This window comes from Poecilia reticulata, linkage group LG9, assembly GCF_000633615.1.
Source record: "Poecilia reticulata strain Guanapo linkage group LG9, Guppy_female_1.0+MT, whole genome shotgun sequence".
NCBI lineage: Eukaryota > Metazoa > Chordata > Actinopteri > Cyprinodontiformes > Poeciliidae > Poecilia > Poecilia reticulata.
In genome coordinates, this window is record NC_024339.1 from 21,934,137 (window position 1) to 21,957,309 (window position 23,173).

The 23,173-nt window shown below is 41.2% G+C and overlaps 2 protein-coding genes across 5 annotated transcripts in view; both read right to left on the reverse strand.

Annotated features, from left to right (window-relative positions):
* The window catches only part of osbp2b (oxysterol binding protein 2b), a 47,537-nt gene extending 46,225 nt beyond the window's left edge, over positions 1–1,312 (reverse strand). For 2 of the 4 annotated variants that reach the window (XM_008418634.2, XM_008418633.2), the window contains exon 1: positions 579–1,304. In XM_008418634.2, the coding sequence (XP_008416856.1) occupies positions 579–736 (158 nt within the window). In that variant the 5' untranslated portion in view covers positions 737–1,304. Of the gene's footprint in view, positions 1–578 lie in introns of all 4 variants that reach the window. The other 2 variants (XM_017306863.1, XM_017306862.1) reach the window with 1 other exon arrangement.
* A 799-nt stretch (positions 1,313–2,111) lies between these two features.
* The window catches only part of rasl10a (RAS-like, family 10, member A), a 22,427-nt gene continuing 1,365 nt past the window's right edge, over positions 2,112–23,173 (reverse strand). Inside the window, exons 2-3 of the mRNA XM_008418635.2 lie at positions 9,532–9,656; positions 2,112–5,776 (exon numbers count right to left, since the gene is read on the reverse strand). Coding sequence (XP_008416857.1) covers positions 5,506–5,776; positions 9,532–9,656 — 396 coding nt within the window. The 3' untranslated portion in view covers positions 2,112–5,505. The remainder of the gene's footprint in view (positions 5,777–9,531; positions 9,657–23,173) is intronic.

Sequence of the window (23,173 nt, forward strand, 5' to 3'; positions counted from 1 at the left end):
ACAAATTTGAATTTCCCTTTTAATTTTTAGGAAAATGTATGTGACAGTAAAATAAAAATAAATAAATAAAAATCAGTCCCAAATTAATCTTAGTAAAATCAAAACAAAAAAAATATTAAACTTAAATTTAATATGATGCAACAATAATATAATAACTGGAGGGGGGGCGGGGGGGCGTGTAGTAGTGTAGAATGTTATCTAAACAAATGGGGTTTAAAAGTTATTTTCAGTGCTCTTGACAGCTCAGGACAGGGGGCTGAGTTAGCTTGGTTTGCTAACGTCTGTATCTATGGTAACCTTATTTTTTCTGACATTAATATTATCTTAGGAGGCATGCTGCTATATACATGTCTCTCCCTGTCTGTGCTTCAGGTTACCCATAGCCTACATACATTCAGCCAAAGTGAAAACACTACGCCCTCCGTCAGCTGGAAGTAAACACACTGCCCGTTTGACAGCTAGCTTTAGCCCGTCGCTAGCCAGCTGAGGGAGCCAGCTGTCGTGATGCGCCGACAGAAATATGACACTCTGTGTGCGTTCACATCCAGCACTCCGACACACAAAAATAAATATATTACCTGTAGTAGGAAAGTAGGCCATTGCTAAGGACGAACCATCGCCGTTGGTACCCTTTTAGATAGTTAGTCCATTTAAAGAGCCAGCCTTTGTAGGTGTCCGACCCCGGAGCTGGGGCCGCGGTGGAGGTGGATGCCGAGCCCTTCCCTTGCTCGCTCATCCTCAGCTCCGCCGTACGCCGAAGAGGCGCAGGTTGATAAACCGGACCGAACCGGGGAGGGGGCCGCGGAGACAGGGACACTACGCCACTGCGGCTGTCGGGGAGAGGACGTCCTCGCAGACGGGGAGGAGAGTTCGGTCTACGGCGAGAGCAACCACCCTGGACTCCTTTCACATGACTCCGGAGGAAGGACGAGAAGTGATGCCAAGACACTTTGCTGATGCAGACAGCTGCGGATTCAGGACACAGAGCTTAACAGAGAGGAAATTCCCTACAAGCTCTCCCTGTAACCGGTTGCAGCCATAAGCAAAACAGCAGTTATCGCCATGGCGACTGATTCAAGCTGTTTGAGGGAGCGGCCGCTGGTGTTCGCTGCCCGAACCCCAGCGCCTGAATGGGAGCGACAGCTCTTTGAGGTCCAGTCTATGATTCAGAGCTACACCACGTGACGGTGCATCTACACATTCTTAAACATTTGACGTGCGTGGGGATTCTGATTCCTAACCTAAAGTCGGTCAGGTGACCACCACGCAGATGTATTTTTGAAGACATTTCAGGACGCCATAAAGGGAAAAGTACAGTTTGTGCCTGTACTAACCCATAATGAAGGTTTCACTGTCATTAAAAGTTAATTATTAATCATATCAGTAATCAGCACTTGGTCTTCTGCCATTTGTCATTTGAATACAAAGCAAAGGTGATGGTACACTTTTAAACTTTTCTGTCTTATTAACTTACTGTAAATGTCAGAAGTTTATACACTCATCCTGGACCTACAAATCATAATTATCATTTATTTTATGCCTTTGAACCATTCTTTTTGCTACATAGAAATATTACACAACACAAAAATTTAGCTTATCAAACAAAAAAAAACAAGCACAAGTTGAAGTTATTTTTTTATTAAAAGAAAAAAATTATATTTTAATGAAAAGATTTGTCCAAATCAAGTAGCAACATGATCATCTAGTCTGTCTGACTAATAAAGACAGATATGAATGTCAGGCAGGTTTTTATCAGATGCTCAGTTTGTTGTGTCCTATCGCTCTGGCTCCAGATAGCATTGCTTTACCACAAGATGGCATTGTTGTCATAATTATGCTTAATTTGTCGTGATCATTGCAAATGATGGAGAAGTAATACAAACAAGATTGGCGTTCTCAAATGCATTTATTTATTCATCATATGTCAAAAAAGAAAAACAAAATACTCAGAGTACCAACACCTTAAAAATAAAGACAAGGTTTTAGATTGAAAAAACAGAAACAAACAGTAGCCCTTTTTATTCTGAAACACACACACACACACACAAACGGATGGGAACTCATGCTACACACAGTTGCTTTCTCATTTCTCTGCTACATATTTCTCTCTGGTTTTTTTTTTTTTTTTTGTACTACTACAAAAAATGCAACCATCTGGCCCCACTGAAGGATTAGCACTACATTTGGAGGAAATCATGAGCTTGTGCTCTCACATGCCTTTGAAAAATGATAACATTCATACACTCAGCTGCTCACTGTGGAGTCAGGAAACCATGTAGTACAAAAAAATAATTAAACACAAGATCACATTTTCACATCAGTGCAATTAAACCCTGACCTGTTGGATTTGACCAACAATAGCATGCAAGATGATCCCTCTGGAGCCTTTCTTATATACAAATTGGTCAGATGTGTTCTCAAAGTACCTACCTTGATCTAGTCAAAACCAAATAAGAGCTGCTCACAACATTGCCATTTTGACGCTATTCCGATAGTGATGTTAAAGCTTTAGTAATGATCCATTTGCATCCTGGATGGTACATGTAGGAGCCACTGAGCTGTGTTTATGCACTTTTATAGGATGCAAGAGTGCATTGCACACGGATTACAGCAACCGCAAGAGGCATTTTCAATATGATATATTGGTGTGTAGTCGGTTGAGGGCATCACTGCAGGGGTTTATTGCTCCATTCTGATCCGAAGCATCAACATCTGTTTCCCTATCTTGCTGTGTTTGTCCTTTATCTGCCTGAAAGTCAGTTATCTAACCGTCTCCCTTTGCCTTGGCTTGCCCTCTTCTTCACACACAGATACCTGCATACGCTTTAACACCTACCATCATGGGGATGCCAGCGTCCACTGAGGTCCAGAAGTTTGGTCCCCACAAATCTGTCAGGGCCCACAATTAAAGTACATTAAGCACACACATACACACCACAGGTTCTGATTTTATGCTCCTGCGTGTCCCTATGTCCCTAGTTTCAATATACTCTGCAGAAACAGAGTCTGAGTGAGGTCAGACGGTAGTGTAAAGCCGCACAGTTTGTCATAATAAGGGACTGCAGTGTTTTCTGCTGCCTTAAAACACCCTGGGTGGGGACGAACAACCTTAACCCTAATCTGTAACAGAGTCAGGGAAAGAATGTCTATTGCAGGCTAATTCATCAGACCTAAAATAAAATACCATCTAATCATGTCTATGTACATTTTAAGAAAACCTTTCTAGAAGATTTAATTTATTGCAGCAATTCAATTAAAGCAGGGAATTTGTACATTATATATATTCACTACATTCCGTATGATATATTTCAAGCATTTGGTTTGGTTAATTTGGATGATGATAGCTTACATCAAATAAAAATTGAAACTTTTGCTTCTCAAAAAATGAAGTAAACTAAACAGCAATAAAAATTTATTTTCCAACACAGAAATGTTTTGGTGTGATCATGATTGTTGTTCAACAAACAGTAACTGGAAAGTAAGCTGTAAAGGTTTGCTGTTCGTAGAACAGCTGCATCCAAGCTTTTAATGGAAAGTTGAGTGTAATGACAGAGGGTGTCTGATAACGGTGCACAAGCAAAAGAAATATCTTTCAGCTGTTGAGAATAAATAATTCTGTGTTTTTCTTTTATCTCTTTTATCTAGTTGCAAAGCTAAAGCTAAAGGAAATGACAAGCTAGGAAACACCTTCACAGCTAAGGGTAAAGGATATGACACACTAGGAAACGCCCTCTTTAGGGTGTGGCTTAGACACAGGCTAACAAAGGAAGTGACCAACTGTTGCTTGTTGCCATTTTGTGCTGCTAACTCCTAAAGGTAGCATAAAAAATGGACCAGCTGTATTTTGGCATTAATAAATGGAATTCATGAATTCAACTCACTGACTCTTCTGTAATCTCATACATCAAGAACTCAGCATGGAGAACGGATAAATTCTCCACACAGCCTTGAGAAGATTGTAAAGTGAAGCACATTCAAGAGTTAAGGAAAGATTCACAAGATGTAGACAGCAGTAGAAGTTAATGCTTCAAGAGTCTCCATTCATACATGTGGGTACTCAAGACATGGACTAAGACTCTTGTATCACGTGTCCAAAAGAAGAAAAGCATATAAGCCCACTCCTGACAGAAGCATCCTGTCTAGTCTGAGTAGAAAAGGCACTAGACTGTTGCTCACTGATCCAAAGTCCTCTGTTTAGATGAAGACAGAGTTTGAAATTCATTTGAAAATTTAGGCTCCAGATTCTGGAGGAAGAGTTGAGAGTCAAAGAATCCAAGATGCTTGAAGTTCAGTGTGAAGTTTCCAGAGGCAGTTATCATTTTGGGGTGCCATGTCATCTGCTGGGGTTGGTCCACTGTGTTTACTTAAATCCAAAGTCATAATGTCCTATTCTGACTAGCTCTATGGAGATCATTTCATTTTCCAGCAGGATTTTTCATTGGTATCACTGCTAAAAGTAGCAATACCTGCTTAAATAATCAAAATGCAACTGACCCAATGAGAAACTTCTGAGTATTGTCGACAAAAAGATAAGAGACACAAGAACCAACAATGCAGACGAGCGAAAGGTCCCTATTAGAGCAACATGGACTTCCTCCACACCTTAGCAGAACCACAGGCTGGTAACCTCGATGCCGTGCGACATTTATACTGTAATTTATGCACAAAAAAAAAAAACAACAACAACCAAGCACTGAATGCCTATACTGTTCATGGCATATTTTTCATTAGATTGACATCTCTGCATTATATATTTTTTTCAATCAATCTTGTGTAATATTCAAACTTTCTTAAAACCTAAATTGTGTGTTTCCATTAACAGGGATCCATAATCCTCCAATTTGAACAAAATGGACGCTTGAAATATATCATTCTTTGTGTAATGAATCTTTGTGATAGATAAGTTTTCATTCTTGAATTAAATCACTGAAACTAATAATCTTATTGATCATATTCAGTGATGTGCACCTTTGTTTTTCTTTATCTTTGTCATCTTCTATTGTGGATATTGGCCTTGTATCTCGAAGTAAATTCTAATGCGTCATATCTGTGCTTGTGCCTTTTCACCATCCTGAATATGACAAATTCAAAAGGAAGACTCAATAATATTGCTGCCTCTCTGGTTTTGAGTCTTACAAACACAGCTTTCATGCTGTCCGGCCCAGTTACAGACCTGATGTATGAGTCGTGTTACATTCGGAGACCCGGCCTGAAATGTTTAGCCTTCAGGCTGATGTGTGAAAACATAACTCTGTTGGATCTCAAGTTGCTGTTGCTTCTATCGGCTTCCTCCTTTCTACACAGGATTAGACTAGGAAGTGGTTGGATGAGCATGTGTGGAATTTCAGAGTCTTTTACAGCGCAGAGTCAAATAAACCTCATGAAAAATCAGCTCAGTTAAGCAGGAGGCCACGGGGTATTTTTCCAGCCATTACGATAAAGAGTCCTTTTCTCCAGGGTCTGCTCCACCACGGACATGAGAAAGGGTGGAGGAAGCTCTCGGGGTCACATGACTGTGCACCGATTCCTCTGTAGCGCCCCCTGCAGACGGGTGGAGGTATGGTTCTGGCGCATGCCCCGTGCCACGGCGATGCCCAGCAGCTCCTTGAAGAGCAGGACCACATGCCAGTTAAACTTGGCAGAGCACTCCACGTAGCCACACTTCCACGTCTTCTTCACCAGGACTGACACGGCCCTGCGGGGCATGAAGCGCTGCCTCTGCAGATCCCGCTTGTTACCCACCACTAGGATTGGCACCTCGCTGCTGCTGCCTTCCCTGAAGGAGAATGTGAAGTGGGAAAAAAGAAGGAGGGGTTGGTTTCAAAAGGCACAGCTATCAGCTTGGTGTTTGCCAAACCTGTTGTCACTGTGTAGTGAGTGTGTGTGTGTGCGTGTGCACGTGTGTGTGTGTGCGTGTGTGTGTGTGTGTGTGTGTGCGTGTGCGTGTGTGTGGGGGTGTGTGTGTGCGTGTGTGTGTGTGTGTGCCCATCTTCTGAGGTGTGTGGGGGTGGACAGGAAGAGTGGAGCACACACTGGCTCCAGGGGCCTCCCTCTGCAGTAGGCGGTTTACGGTGTTACTGAGTATAAAAACATATGGTAAGCAATGAAGTACATTTGGGCCTTAAGATAAAGTTCCAGTCAGACATTTGAATCGACTCATCTTCAGTGTAGGGGTCATGTAAATTTTGAAGCTTAAATTATTTATTTAAGGTAATTGTTTTAGGGTAAAATGATTATCCAACATAGAGCTTCTATGAACTGTAAGAACAACATTTAGAGGTTTTAATATATTTTAGCAAGTTGCAGACAGATTTCAATGCCATGCACAAAGTCCTTGCACAAATCTGGCGATGAATTTGAGCACAGACTTGGTGTCTAAGCATAATCTAAAACCTCTTGGTTTCCTTTTGGGATCTTTGTCTTGCTGAAACTCCCAGATGTGAAAACATTCAATTATTTGATCCAAATTGTCACCCTCAGATGAAAGGAAGTTGGACATTGGTTAGGGTGTTCAAGAACTGAAGCCTTCCATAAACCAGAAGCTGCTTAAAGTGAATCCAGTTTGACATCTTCATAGACTGAAAAGATGAAAATTAAAAATAAAATTCATGCTCTAAAATGGACTCTTTTAAGACTGGTTAAAATTTGAAAATTTGAAAAAAGACATTTTCTCTAAATGTCTTTCTAGTTCAATGGTCAAGCTAGAAAGAAATGAAACTATTTGACATGAGTGAGAGGTAATAGATATAAAGCTTTTAAACCTAACAACAACGCACCAGCTGTCAAGCGCAGTGGTCGTAGCATCACACTGTTTAGAGCTGTTTCACTGACAGTGGTTTTATTCCATTTCACAAAGTGCCTGGAACAATGAAGAAGACTATCTCCAAGGTGAGATGAGGTCCCAACAGCACAAAGATCCCAAAACACAAGATGAAAACCAGTTTTGAAATGGATAAACCAGAATAGAACTTCTCAAACGGGCATCACCTCAACCATAATGAAAATGTACAGGTTATGATTAAAAGTCAGGTCCACGCCAAGAGATAAGCAAACTCAATCATTTCTGATGAGAACAGTGGTCAAATACCGAACCAGAATCATGTCACAATATTGTTGATAACTGCAAAATAAACCCCAAAACACCTGGTTTCTCTGGTTTTGTGTTGTACACTCCTCAACCCAATCCTAAAACCATGAAGGTTGACACAAGTATTCACATTTTGTGCTGGATAGTCATAACCACGTTGTAGGTTGACCTTCAAAGAGAAACTGGAATAAAACCGGAGCACCAAACGAAGAATAAAGTAGACATTTTCAGACCACTCGCCTTGAAAAGTTAGACTCTGGTTAAGGTTTAATATCATTTTCATGTTATTTTTCTGTCAGGCATTCACAGTGTCATGATGACCCCATTGTGGCAAAGGCAGAAAAGCTTTCTGTCTTTACACATTACTGCATAGCTAAGATGCACAGTCTAGACCACTTGCATCAGCCATCACACACAGCAGAGATCAGATGTAGTAAGACAGTAACTTTTTCATTTTGGACTCTAAAAACAAGAGACAACATCTGCAAGAGAAGAGCTTAAAGAACAAAAAAAAACAAACATCTTTAAGTTACTTCTCTTTGCAAAAAAGCACCAAAAAGAAGAAAGTTTCTTCTTTTTGGTGAAGAAACTTTCACCAAAAAGAGAAACTTTTCTTTCACCAAACAGTCTTGATGACTTTCAATGTCACTTTCACTTTTTAATGTTTTCTATTTCATTTTTCAGTAAAATGCCTGTTAATTTTACTCCTGGCCCTGTTGAGTCTTTTTTTTTTTTTTTTACATTTTTAAGCTCATCTTGTAACCTGGCTACAATCCAGCAGCACACAAGGCGAATACTTGTAATATTTTCCCCAATCTTCAGATTTGGATCAATGTTTTGCGCAAAAAAACAAACAAGACAAATAAACCCTAAATTAAAGTAATTCATACTAAAGGTTTCTGCATGTAAATGTTGGACCGAAGCTGGATTTTATAAATCTGAGTCCTGCAGCACAACCCAAGAACCTGTGTTGTAGGCTCTCAGGTCAAAACATTATTACTAGAATCTTGTGGCTGGCTTAGGGATCCTTTGTGTCAGTCAGATAATAAAAATAGAGATTACTTAGAATACATTTTATTTCAATGCAATAAAATCCTTTTTGCACTGCTTTAGCTGGAGCTACACATTTTATTCAAGTTAACAAACGGATTTGGAGCATTAGTGGAGGGAAATCTTCTGCAAGCTTTTAAATCAGATAATAAGTCTTCTGCTTAAATGACTGCAAAGATTATGCAGAGGTAGAATCTTGCAAAAACTGATGAATTATTAATTTATCTTTTCTTCTATTAATGAATAAAGATCTTTTTGTCCCGAATTGGGTGTAAATCTTTGACAATGATTCGCATTTGAGGGCATATTTCCACACCTGCTTTGATAGACCAATAGCCTGACAGAGAGAATTACATAAGAAAGAGACAGATGCGCAGTTCATTTTTCAAGCCCTGAGGCAGTGCTCAGTAATCTCACATAAACTAAAAATCATCTCACAAATCATTGATTTCTCAGAGGGAGAGAAACAATCTACGTGGAAGTGTTTGGATTCATGTCTTCTTATGAAAACCATGTGGGAAGGGACCTAGCGTCATCAGAAGCTTCGGTGAACTAAAGGTTCATGCTAGAGGGCTGCAGAAACAAGAGAGAAAATTCAGCGTTGCTCTGGTTTTCAGCAGATTTTTGTAGAGCCAGATCATTTCAACCAAACATTTTGTTCTTTTGGAGCTACAGAGAGAGAAACCCTCCATGCCTCCATTATTCATGAACTCCACACCAGGTTGGTCCCCGCCTGGCGCTTGGCGAGTCTCTTTCATTCTGACATGGGATCTGTGTCCTGTGAAAACATGCCTCTCCTGCTTGGGATTCCTCTGGCATACACCCTGCACGTTGCCTATGGGTTTCTGTCTCCCACCATAAACATGGAGGGGAGGATGGACTTTGTGTTGGCAGCTTGGTCATGTACTACACGGCAAACAAATGAAGTCCCTCTCTATATGGAAATATATTCAGGTGTGCCAGTGTTGTGGATAACAAAGCAGGTTTTCTTCTGATCCTTAATGTTCAGCCCTTTAGCCTCACGTATGTTGACACAAAGCCGTTCAGGAGACTTTGGATCTGTATTTTATCGCCCTGGTTTTCACCCGTTGTTCCCTTCGTGTGAAATAAAGGCAGATATATCTCCCACATAATCTTCAAACTGCTGGTTTTGCCTTAGACAGCGCTCGTGGAGAAGCGCTGCATCAAATGTCAAAACAAAGTTGCTCAGTTTTCAAGGAGGACGGTGCTAAATTAAAAGATACCACCACAGAAAGAGTAAACATATATCTGTTGCAACTGTTAGACTAAAAAGCTTTGTTGCTGGCGCTTAATTGAGAGATGAGGCAGCTTTATTTAAGCAATGAAGTGAAAAGGTTGTAGATCAGAAGGGGAAAGGAAACGTGTAAGTGTACCTGTTCTCCACTATCTGCTGTCTGATCATTTTCACGTATTCAAAGCTCTCCACACAACAGATGTCGTACACCAGGATGTAAGCGTTGGCGTTGCGGACGCCTCTGCAGCGCAGATCCAACCATTCCTGAATGACAGAGAAAAACACAAAAATGTGTCCAAAATTGATTTAAGAAAACAAACAGCTTAAATTATAAAGTTTTATGTGTTAGAATAAAAAAATTACACACATATTTTGTCAACTAGTTGATGCTGTTTCTATGATTTAGATATGTTTTTGTCATGATTGTATTGGTGGTGGAGGTGGTGGACCCAAGTTGTTGTGAGAAATGATGATTTTAATGATAAACAGGAAGGTGAACAGAAATCCAGGTAGCACAGGTGAATGATAAGAACTCAAACACACTGGTAGCACTGGGAAGATACACGGCTAATGACCCGACAGGAAAACACAGATGCAGATTCTTGATTTTCTCAAAAAATGTGGTTTGCATTATATGAAAATCTTTGCGATAAACCTGTGGGACACAAAACGCACCAAATTCAGAGAATGACCCAGGTGGGATTAAATACACAGGGAAGACAATCAAAGGGAAGATGGGACAACACGGAACTAAAATAACACACAGAAAACCAAATCCTCACAGTTTTAGCCAGTAGTGGTGGTGGCTATACGCTAATGCGCTAATAACAGAGCTAATTTAACTTCTAGCGTTTTTTCTTGCTTTGAAAGCCTCTAGCACACATAGTTTCCCCTAAATTAATTTTCTGGATAAATTCTGAAGCATTAATTGACTTGGCTGTTTTGTGACGTTTGACAAATATGTTGACAGTTTGGTTATCTACTTAAGTCATTTTAACTTGGAAGTTTATATTCATGCTCTTATTTTGTAGTCTGCATCCGCTCTCACAATAAACTTTATTGAGCAAGTGGGATTTACACAACAAACAAACAACCTCTGCGCTGTAACGCATCCCCACTGCATGATGCTGCCACCACTATGTCTCACCACGGATATGGAGTGTTTATGACAATGTGCTTTGTTAGTTTTCAACCAGACATTCATTTCCCTTCTACTTCACACTACTTTAAGTAATTTCAGGTAGATTGCTGATTGATGTGGTTTGAAGAGCTGAGCTTTGTTTGGGATTAGTCTGAAAAATGTTGAAATGGCTCAGAAAGTTTCTGTGTTTGCATTGTAAAAGTTGTGCATTATTTTTTTTGCAGCACCTCTCAGAGAATGCGGTTCACATACTTACACACCAGAGTGATTACAGTGGGCAGAAGAGCACTGCGTGTTCCTGTTATATTCTAAAAGCTCTTTGGCTCTTTATCACATTTTGGATGCCTCTGCTGCAGAGAAAGTGAGCAGTGAATGAATTCCTGACGCTGACACAACTCCCTGAGCTTCGCCTTCTTCATGTAAAGTCATTTGGTGATCACCGAGAAGAAAACGCCGCTCGGTCTCCTAGCTACACACATTCAAGGACGATGACCGATGTTAGACAGAACTAATCATTCTGAGTCAAAGGAAGAAAAAGCAACAGTTTTACTGTTTTCACTGTCAGAATTTGTTGTCCATGGTACATTCAGCTTTAATGACTTGTTTGATTATGGTGAGTTTCAACGGGCAATTAAAAAAGCAATAAAAACATTGTGATCCTCCTCACTTCTGTTCATGGTGAGTTTCCTAAAACTCTCATAAGTGTTGTGTTAAACCACGCCAGCAGCCTCAACCGGCAGCCAATGAATTAATCAATATTTTATCTGATAAAAGAGGGAGCCAGAAACTTGAAGGAGAGGGGAAAGTGATCTTCTGGAGGGAAAAAAAAAACAGATGCTGAAAATAAAAAATAAAAAACAAGGAGAAGCCTGAGAGAATGCTGAAAAGATGGAAAAAGGCAGAAGGATCAAGGGATGAACAAGACAGAGAGTCACCACCAGCTCTGCTTTAACAGCGGCTTGGCTTTCTGAGACTGCCGTGGGCTCAGATGAAACTCATCTATGTTTAATTTAGCTTACCATGCTGTGGAGACAGTGGGAACCGTACAGGAAACAATCATTTCAGCAACTCTAATACAATTACTGGAAAGGAGTTTTAGGATTTCATCAGTCAGCATGGTGGTGCCGTGGTTAGCAGCACTGTTGGCAGTAATCTGATTGGGCGGTCCAAATCTCAGCCTTTCTGTGCCTGTTCTCTCTGAGCAAGCACAGGTCTGTCCAGTTTCCTTCCACCGACCAATGTCATGCATGTTAGGTTAACTGGCCTCTAAAAATGCATTTAGAAATGACGTTATGAATGAATGTGTGGTTGTTTGCCCTGGAGTGTCTCTGTGTTGCCCTGGGAATTACAGCCGGCTCGTGCAGAGTGCCCCCCATCTCCTCCCCAGTGACCGCTGGAAACAGGCACCAGCTGTTCTGTGAACCTGCTGCAAGCATGAAGCAAGCACAGAAAATGGATTTCATCACTGAGTTAAGTGTTTTAGTTTTCGGTTTTCAACACCAATTTCACAATATTTTACTCACAATTATATTCCACATAAGGTTCAATCTTGTTATTTGCATTGCAGCTCAACAAAATTGTTCAGAAAAACAGGAAAACGTTTGCTTCTGAACATTTTCAATACAGTAAATGTATTATTGATGGAAAATGTGTTCCTTTAGAGACTAAGGATTTTATTATGGGCGACACTGGTCAGCATTTTTATGCTCTCGATAGAAAAATAATTTCTTTTTAATACTGCACATTGTTCCCACTGTTAAATTAAACTGAAAAATTCATTAAGAAAAACTGAAAGCACTGGAAGTGCTGGGAATGTTGGTCTGTCTCACATCTTTGGCGGATCTGGATCTGGGTTTTCCAGCAAATCAAAGGGAACAATTCCTCCTAATATCCAATATGTGAGAGACAATGAAGCAAAACTGACTCAGCATGTCATAACAACAAAGTTTTTTAAAACAACAAAGTCTTAGCAAGTGGTACTATTTTTACTCAGACCAGTTTGATGTGAAGAGACACAGCTGGGAAGCTTTGATCAACTTATTCTTGGTGTATAAAAGCTTTCAAGGTTGCCTCTTTGTCAGTGTTTTGAAAGGCAACTGATTGGTAAGAAAAAGTTACTTCTACTTGATTTGCGGCGATACTTTGCATGTTTTTCTAATCCTCTTTGTGAAATCTCTCCCCTCATATACAAACTCTTCAGCTTATTGTAAAAGTTTTCTACTGGATTTAAGTCCAGGGGCCAAGATGGGCATGTAAGAAATGATGTCATTATTCTCCTGTTAAAAGACAAAATACTGACAAATTTAGATGATGAGCTTTGTAGAGGAGCCACATAGATTATTTAAAATCTCCAGGCATTTTCAATGAGTAAACAAGGTTCCCAGTGACTGTATCTAACAGTGGGCATGAAACCCGTTTTTCTCATAAGGAGCATTCACTTTGTTTAATACCGCTCCCACCTTGAGCGTTTTTCACTGAAAGTTTGCTCTAAGTTTCTCCATCTCTGTAGAATTCAGAAAATTCTACCAAGTCATGTTCCTAATGACTTGGTAACTCTTTGCTGCAGTTCTCCAACATTGAGAGTTGGAGGAATCCTTTTACATTGAGATTTGTTTCTAATGCTGCACTGACACATTTTTAACATCCATCCATTTTCTGCACACCTTTGTCCCTAGTGGGGTCAGGAGTGGTGCCTATCTTCAGCGACAAGACAAACAACCATACACACTCAGGGAGAATATAGAGATTTATTTATTGTCAATTAACCTGACAGTCATGTTTTTGGACTGTGGGAGGAAGCCGGAGTACCCGGAGAAAACCCACGCATGCACAGGGAGAACATGCAAACTCCATGCAGAAGGACCGGGGCTGGGAATCAAACCCAGAACCTTCCTGCTGCAAGGCAACAGCTCTACCAACTGCACCACTGTGCAATAAATCTGGAAGCAATTTATAAAAGTGTAGATCTTCGAAAGTGAGTGAAGAGCAGAGAGAGATTAAAATCCATTCATGATCACAATCTCTGCTGAAACCCTGCCTTGATTTTGAAAGCTGCTCAGATTAAATGTGTTTGAGTGGTTGCTCACTGATACACTTTAATTTATGTCAGATTATTCAACCTTTTTTTGTTGTATAATGTTGGCTTTTCAATACATTGGTTTTTCAAAATATCAAAATGCAGACTGCCTGACATACTATAAATGATAAGCTGATACGACCAACACGTGTGGCACTAAAACACAAAAATTGATTTGATTTTTGATTGATGCTGCTCTCTGTAGCTTTGTTCGTTTCCACCAGAACTTGAATTCAAAAAGAAGAAATTTAATCACACACAAAAATGTCCTTTTCATGCCAGCATGCTGCTCATCCCACGTATGCAGCTGATAATTTATGACAGCGGAAGATAAGGGAAAAGGCGATGATCAGTGTGGTGATGTTACTGATAATGTCGGCACGCTGATGAGAATGAATTTGCCTTCACTGGGCCTGGAAGAAGTTATTTATGGGTCCGTGTCAACAGGAAGAAACAGTCTCACATGAGTGGGATGGTAATGAGGCTGATGAGGCGTGGAGGAGAGATGTATGGAACGACTGCAGGCAAAACGGGGAAGAGGACGGTGAGAAAACAGGTGTAAATATGACGACTTCTCTTTCCAAGGCATCTAGCACCATTAAGAAGTGACTGAGTGTAGATGGCAGACATCACTGCTGCCATCTGCCCCCCTGCTGACCTTGGGACCTTAAAAGAGCACAAATTCAGACAGACTAGGTTAACAAATCGATCAGTACCATGACTACTAAGAAAAACCTAGATATTTTTCAAGCTATGTTAAAAAAAAACACACACACACATTTGTAGCTAACTTAAAAATATTCAGCTGCTTGTGTCTGAGTCAGTGAAATATTCTACTGCAATTCACTGTAGACAGTTTAACAAGGAATAGAGCAGATTCTGAAGAAATTCTTCTTTTTCTTCTTTTGTTCTGATGTCAGAGTTGAAACATACTTAGATGGTTAGTTTAATGTTCCCATGGAGACATAATCTTTTCCACTTTATAATACAGAATACGTGCTCAGCAAAGCTCCTGCTGGGGACAAATATTTTGTACACGACTCTCAAACAGACGACTCTCAAAACCTGAATGAACAGTCTCTAAATGATTAATATTTGGACAGTCTTTGCTCTCCTGCCCATTTTGAGTATTTCAGCAGAAATGCAACATTGTTCTCGCCTTGTTTTTTCAAATAAAATATGTGTTTGTGTTCTTTAGCTTGTTATTAATTAGTAGCGGAGGACCAGGTTGCAAGCAAGAAAGTTATTTATTCAGGAAAGGTTAACAAACGTACAGGAGGAAACACAAAAGACGGTGAAATTAATTCAAGAACACAAGAGGAAACAATAGATATTATTGGACAACAAGAGGATCTGATAAGAAAAGACTAAAAACTAGGGGTTATTAGTGGAAATTATGCATGTCCACTGAAATACTGATTAGCAAACACGAAGTGATACACAGGGATTTAGGAGACACATGTGTTGATGGGAAACCTAACGGGGGAAAAAAACACCTCAACAATGACCAGAAATATGAAACACAAATGAAAAAAAGTGACCCAGTTCCAGTGAGACAGCTGAACTCTCAGAACAAACCTTCCATATAAACATGAAACCAGCATCAACCATTCCAAATGTTGGTGCTGTGGCTGTGAAAGATGTTTGTTTTGCATCAGACGCTACGCCACGTCCATTCCTTGTCTAAGCTGCTTATCCTTGCAGGGTTACGGGGAAGTGGTGTCTATCTTCAGCGGTCATCGGGCAAGGCACATTCACATTCACATTTTTTGGTAGGAAGCCAGAGCACCCAGAGAGAACCCATACACACACAAGGAGAACATGGAGATTTCACACAGAGAAACCACAGGCCAGGAGTCAAACCCAGAACCTTCTTGTTGCAAAGCAAAGGTTCTAACAACTGTTCCACTGTGTGGCCCACACCAAGTCCAGCTATGATTATTGTTATGTTCCTGCAAAGAGTGTTGCTTCTCTCCACAGGCCCAACATGCTCAGCATCTGTCAGTGACTGTGTTTTAATGTGACGTGGTAAAACACATCTGGAGAGCCCAAAAGCCTTTGCCAGCAGCTGAGAGAGCTCTACTGGAGCTGAAGGGACCGTCTCTCTATCCAAACCACACGCTGCAGTACCTTTACTGTTCTGTGTTTCTGTTGTCTTTTTTTACTCTAAAATATTCCTCCAAAACATTTTTTTCCCCTGAATTTATGTTTTATAAATCTGAACACGACCATAAAAACAATTTCCTTGACAATTTAGCAAATAGATGATAAGTCATTAAGGCTGATTTACCTAAAAGTTAACATTGGAAGTGATTTTTTTCCCTGTATAATTTTTTGTAAACTGGTAGAAGTTGATTATTCCAATAAGTTATAATCCAAATAGAATATAATAATGTTCTCTTTTTTGAGTGCTTTGCTTAATGCTGTGAAAAGGTCAAAAGCTCTTCTTCAGACGTGTTCTCTTTATTGACATGTCGTGAGGCTAATTTGACTTTTGCCAACATATGAAACTGATTGAGTTGTTCCTGCTAATGCCTTTTAAAAGTAGCAGCTAAATCATTTGAGACAGATGCTCTTATGGCTAAACGGAGGGATTGTTTGGCTACATTTTGGAAACCATGCAAGATCAGCTGAAGTGGGCAGAAGAGCAACAAGGCTGTAACAGAAAGGTTAAAATTAGGAGGAGCAAAAATAACCTGCTGTTCAATCAATATGATCCTTTATTGCCTCATTAGTCACCTGTAAAATAAGTTGTGTTAAATGTGAGAATCACCACAAATTGGTGCAGGAATGGTTGACACGGTGTTGCTGAACAAAAATGTATTTCTTCTCTTGGCCTCATGCAACCTCACGTCGGCTCTGTGCAAATATCGGATTCCCAGCGTGACTTTATCAGAATCCAAAGCTATTTCAATCCCCATTTTGTTGCGTTTCTCAGGTAAACAATGCAAATTTTCCTGCCCTTACCAACGCATATCATCACAGATCAATCCCAAATTGAGGCAGCTGAAGACATGAGATGCGCACGGCGGCCGCTTTCAGTTGCAGCCTCACATCTCGTGGCCTAAAAATAGCAGCTTGTGTTCTCATCTCGTATCTCTTTGTCATCCAAATCCTGGTTTTAAATGCGGAGGCGGAGCTTGAGAGAGCAACACTACGTCTGCAGAGCCAAGCACGAAACAGAGCAAATAAACAAAAACCAAGTGCCGGAGCGTGTATACCGCTGATGAGCATAAATCGAAACATCAGGATGTGTGCGTGTGCCGCCGATGTGCGTACGAGAGAGCGTTGAGCATGCTTGTGGGAGGAGAGTGTGACAGCAAAGTGTGGCCCCACTGTCTGCATCCTTCCAATCGGCCTTCTTACCAGTGCGGGGGAAAAGAGCATCTCATCCTTCGCTCCTCGAGACCCAAACAGAACGTGTCTCCCTGACAACAGTGGGTCCTGATCAGTTTCCAGCATGCAAAGACAAAAGCTGTTGCATCTCCGAGTATCAGGACGGGCAAAGAAGAAGAAGAGTGGCCCTTAATGGTATGTGTGTTTGTGACGGATAATGCTGGAGCACCGGGTGTGTGGTGGTGGTGGGGAAAAGGCTGATGAGCAATTAGAGACGCGTCATGCAAAGGCCACAGCGCCTGACTAGCACATAAAATCTATTACAGGCCTCACAGGTGAAATTTCAATTAATCAATGATGACCTATAGCTGGAGAATCATTACAGACGGCAGGATGTATCACTCCTCTTTGCCTCTTCGGAGACGGAGGAAAATATTTTTTTTCGGAGTTCTATGATGTGTTACAGAAAGCTGAAGTGATCTTGGATCTGTTTTAAAAACCTTGACTCTCTGCTTCCCTCTTGTTAAGGCTGAAACAGTTGGAATAAAAGAGTTTGAAAGGATTGGTTTGCACACGAAGCTGCTGTCAGGATTGCAAACCTGGGATCAGTCTGGCTTTGTCCACAGCTTATGTAATCCACTTATCATCTTCAGTCTCATTCATTTACATGTCTTTCTCTTTTAGCACATGGATGATACAGCAGGATGGGAAAAAATATATACATATATATGTTTTAGTTTAGTTTCCCTCAAGGCTTCATGAAAATCTATTGCAAAACCTGGAACTAAGAGCGATGACAAGTGAATGAGAGTAAATATGATTTTTATTGTAACTTATTGATATTTATTTAATGCTTTAAAAGAAAACCCGGGCTTGTGCTCAATGAAAAACACAATAATAAAGTACTTTGCACAAGTATCCACAACCACCAACTGCAAAGGATTTTACGTGATAAAGCGAAACCATGTAACACATAATTATGAAGTGGAAGAAAAGGTTTTACAAATGAAATAATTTAAATGAGCCAGTATTTTAAGTTCATCTCCTTCCACTGCGATAACGTCTCATAACATTTCACAGAGCAACATGTGGCTCTTTAGACGTTCCTTAATAATGACTCTTAGAAACCTTGAAAAATAATACAGCAGCAACTAGATGCGGGTTTCAGCAGTTTTCAATATTTTCATGGCATAATAACATTGCTTTGCCACAACAGGAGGACACTAAATGTAACGCTTCCATTAGATTTATGTTTCTTGCTGTTGGGTTGGAAAATACAGTATGCTCTTTTTCTCAATAATCTTCCACTCATATTAACATTTCATAGAACACGCTGCATCAAAAGTGGACACAGAAGGGACTGGGGTTATGAATGGCTCTTTGGAGCGTAAAGTGACCCTTGACCTAAGCAATCCAACTCGGTCCAGACTCTGAAGAAGCAGAAGAGATTTGCAGCTCAGACGAGAGAAACGGTCCCCAGGACAACTATTAGTCCTGAACTGCACAAAACTTTCCTTTATGAAAGTTGGCAAAACAAAAGTTCAGAGGTAAATGTTGTTTTCTGGTGTTAGAAGGACAGACCAGCTGGTCAGAATTAATGGGAAAATGGACAGGACGAAATCAGGACAATCCTGGAAGAAAACCTGCCAGAGGGTGAAAATGATTCAAGACTGAGACTTGAAAGCTAATGTTCAGATGCTCTCCATCTAATCTGGATCCACATCCATCTCCCGACCTCATCCATTCTAACGCAGCCCTGGGCAAAAAAACCCACCTCTGTTCACTAGACACACTGTAACCTTGTAACATCTCCTTGACGTCTCCAACAACTTGTCAGCAGAAATGCTCTCTGGACGTTGGTAAGGCCAGGATCAGACGGCGCCTGGTCCTGACGTTATAGGTCATCACTGACCACACTGATGAACTCAGTTTCAAATGGTCTGACGTGACACTCGGGCGCCTCTCACCTCCCTTAAATGCGCCAGGAGTTGAGTGGCGCTCATTGTTCTGTGCTGCACAAGGAAGCAGTCATCAGTCATCAGTGCGGGACGTGGCCAAAGGACGTCCACTTCGGAGACTCTTCCAGTCTCTCTCTCTCTGGCACTCTGAGGCACTCTAGGCTCAGCTGTCACTTCCATCTGAGATGATGTCAAAACGTGAACAGCATGATGAGGAGGTCTGCTTAAATAGCAGCTCCGATTGAACCAGGGAATGTATTAGTCGATTCATGGATCTAACACCTGAGGTCAGTTTCACTGTTCATTGTTAGAGAGCAGCAAGTTGTGTGAAAAGTACTGAAAATTTGAATAGTTGGATCATCCTAACGTTTTCCCCAAAAGCCGAATCCCCCTAACTTTTTCTGGGTAGTGTATTTTTTATATGAAATGGAGCAAATTCTGGAAAGATGCTGATGGATTAATGCTCTGCATGGAGTTCTGAACCCACCTGCAGCAACACAGACAAACCAGAAACCTTTCCTGGTGGAAACATAGTCACACCGCTCTGTCTGTGGGAAGCATGGCAGCTTGCAAACGAAAGCAGAAACTATTGGATATTAAAACTTTGCTGAGCTGTCTCGCATGCAAAGAGTTATGAAACAGAAGACAAAGAATATCGTAAAAAACAAAAACAAAAAAAAAAAAAAAACTTTTGCATCCTTTCAGCTTTTAGATGACTTGTGATTCTCTTCACAGATGGGTACATATTCCAACTGCTTCCACAAAAGTCCAAACGACACAACGTGTTACATAAAGAGCTCTAATTTCTGCGCAGTTCACACAGTGAGCATTTAGAGAGATAACTGAGAAACTGTCCAGAGAGGAGCAAGAGAGGAGGGAGAGGAGAGCATCGTCAGTGGGTGGAAGTCATGGAGATATGGCACAAAGAAAGAAAGAACAAAAAAACAACTAAACAATAAGAGACAGAACAAGACAAGACCCGTCCTGCTGAATGCTCTATCAAGCTCAAATCCATCTGTCACCGCATCCTATGGCCGCGCTGTGCCAGCTGTCCTCTGGAAGCTATCGGCAGCAAACAGGCATTCTGCGACGCAAACAGTCTGTAAAACCATCTCAGTAAAATAACAGAAATCCGGGACTACAGTAAGCATGAAAGTCTAGTCGAAACTGGGTCACAAGTAGCCTTTTAAATACAATCTGAGATGATGAAAAAAAACAAAATAAAACCGCCAGGCTGCATCAGCACGGAGGCGTACTGACTCAACGCATCCTTCGGCTTATTCATCACAAATTTCAGAGGACAGATTACTCCTCGCTCGGTCACTCTTACTCTGATGGTGTCCATTAAGCTCTTTGGAAACTGTCTAATTGACTGCAGCCACTCAGACCTCCATCGGTGGCCTATTCCCTGCAGTATTGTAACTGGGAACGGCGCTTTAATTCAATTTGCTACATGCTGCGAGTAAATTTCAGTCGCTGTTCTTTGTGCTGCTTCAGTGTACCCGCGGCCCCCTGATTCGGGTTACGCGTCTCCGCTGATGGGGTCAATGCAGACAGACACAGTGACTCAGACATGCGGCCCAGTCGGTGCTCAGAGGACATCAACGATGCGAGGACAAGCAGGACACAACAGGAGCAGAGAGCAGACGATCCGGGTCCATTCCTCTGCGAATATAAGGCCCCACCGATCTGTCTGACAAAAAAATAAATAAATAAAAAATGTGACAGCGGCACTCAGTTGATGCGCCACAAGCTTGTTGACGCGACTCAACCTTTAGGGACAGTTTAACCCCCAGAGCCTCGTCTCATCGTCTTTCTCCTGCTTTCTGTCCACATTCACCTTCGTGTTCTCCGAGCGGCAACGTTGAGCAGAACGAATGGTTGTAAAATGTCCCTGTTGGTGACACACAGGGGACATTTGACCTCTTATCACCTTTTGATGAAACATTAGGCGTGGAAGAAAAGCTGTAATTGTTGACAGGCGGATGGCTCAGGGCCCCCTCCGCCAGCCCACACGCCGCCAGCTGCTCGTTTGTTGACTCCCACCCTGTCGGATAACCCACAGCTTTTCTTGCAGGAGCTATCAGTGAAGCTGAGAGAAAAGAGGACATTTTCTGCCGCAGTAATTGCCAGGTCGGTGTGCTGACCTGGGAGATTTTCTCTGATGAAAGTCGTCGCAGACGAGCGTCGAACGCGCCTCGCAAACGAGGCAGACGGGATGTGACGTGCGGCGCAAGGTTAAGACACACTTGACTGGCTGTTAGAGAGAGCTAATGATATGTCCACATCCATGTGTAAAAGTTAGGCAAGGTCACCTCTACAGTAGCTGGAAGTGTGGTGCCAATTTGTGTTTAACCTCTAAGACTTAAAAAAGAAAAGAAAAAAAATAATCCACATCAACCCAATGAAATTGTAACCTAAATCTACTCGCGTGTAATTTAATTTCACTCTAAATCCAGCTGTACAGTGAAGGCCTCAGAGGTTTGTTGGAGGACAAACAGCATCACGGAGGAACACATCAGGCAGCTCAGGCGTAAAGCAGTGGAGATGCTTAAAGCAGTGTCAGGTTACGCAACAATATTCCACGCTTTCAATATCTGTCAGTGCACTAAAAATCCTCATGTGAAAACGGAATGTGTGTTGCACAACTTGCAAGATGCAGCCACCCACCTACACTGATAAGTAGAGCACAATTCAGAGACACAGCCAAGAAGCTCGTGGTCATTCTTGAGGATCTGCAGAGAACCGCAGCGAAGGTGGCAGAGTGCATTGACGGCACAACGATCAATAGCGCTCTCCAGATATTTGGCCTTAAAGCTGGAGCGGCAATGCAGGGAAAAAAAAAAAAAAAGTTCAAAGAAGTTTCATTTGCAGTTTTTCACGAGTCGTGTAGAGGACACAGCAAAGATGTTCTGGCCAGATGAGACTTAAATCCAACTGTTTCACCTCACCGCCCCCACTCTGAGACATGGAGGTGGCAGCGTCACAGCAGAATCCGTGGTGATGCTTCTCTTCTGTAGAGACAGGCCGTGCCAGAGTTGACAGGAACAAGGATGAAGCTAAACCTCTGAAAATCACTAAAGAAATCTGTTTGATTCTTGAGATGTTGAGTTTCAGGCCTTGGTTCATCTTCTACCAAGGACAACGACCCTAAACAGCACAGCCACAGCTACAGTAAAACTGCTTATAAACGTGTTGTGGCTCCGTGATCCAGTCAAAGTCAAAATACAAGATACTGAATCACACACTTTTCAGATTTTTATTTGTAAACCGTTTTAGAAAACACACCCTTAATTTTGTTTTTATCTTGATGTTTATGAAACTTTTTTTTTTTCTTGGTCTTCTAAGCAACATCCTAATGAGACAAAATAAAGCTTGTGGTTGAAAATCGACAGTGAAAATCTTCAGGAGGTATTAAAGTTTCGCAAAGCACTGTATGTATGGAGAATAACAAAGAAATGTTTTATGGTGATTTTGAAGTCTGATTTTGACACATAAAGCAGGTTTCTCTCTAAGCTGTCTAAATTCCTCCAAATTCCCTCTTTGTGTTTCCACACTAGAGGAACGGCAGCACAAAGACGGGATTTAAGACTTGGAGGACTGGTGCTCAGGATTTTTTTTTTTTTTTTTTTTAAAGCCCAGTAAAACTAATTCAAGTTATTGAAACTTCACAATCTATGTTCAGAATTTTTATGTCATCAAAAACATCACTGGAAATAGTTGCGACATTTTAAATACGCTCATTTGAGAGGTTGGCAACAGAAAAGAGAAACTTTGAAGGAAATCCAGTTGCTTTTTAACTCAATGTTAAAGCAAAACACAGAAAGATACCGAGAGCCGTATCCCTTCACTCAAACGTGTCTCCTGTTAATCAGATGTAGCAGATGACCCCTGGCCATGGATAAAAGGCCAGTCTGCTCTGTCTTTTCACAGGCAGTTTAAATAGATGCGGCAGCAACATCATATCATCAGCTCATCTGAATGCACCTGACTCTGAGCGCCGCCGTATTGTAGTCAGAAATCGATCAAAGATAACCTCGTGACTGATTAAAAAAAATTTATAATTTCCTCATGAGGGGGTGTAGTTTACAAAGTGATGCTCCAAGGCTTTAAGTCAGTCTCCATAGCAACTAAAGGCATCTGATAGTGGAAAAAAAGGGATAAATAAGGTTCTTATTTTGTCATCTGGCTGCAGCTGCCAGGAGATGCTGATTAGTTAATCAAGATTTGAGTTAAAAACAGAGCATGTGTGCGTGGGTGTGTGTGTGTG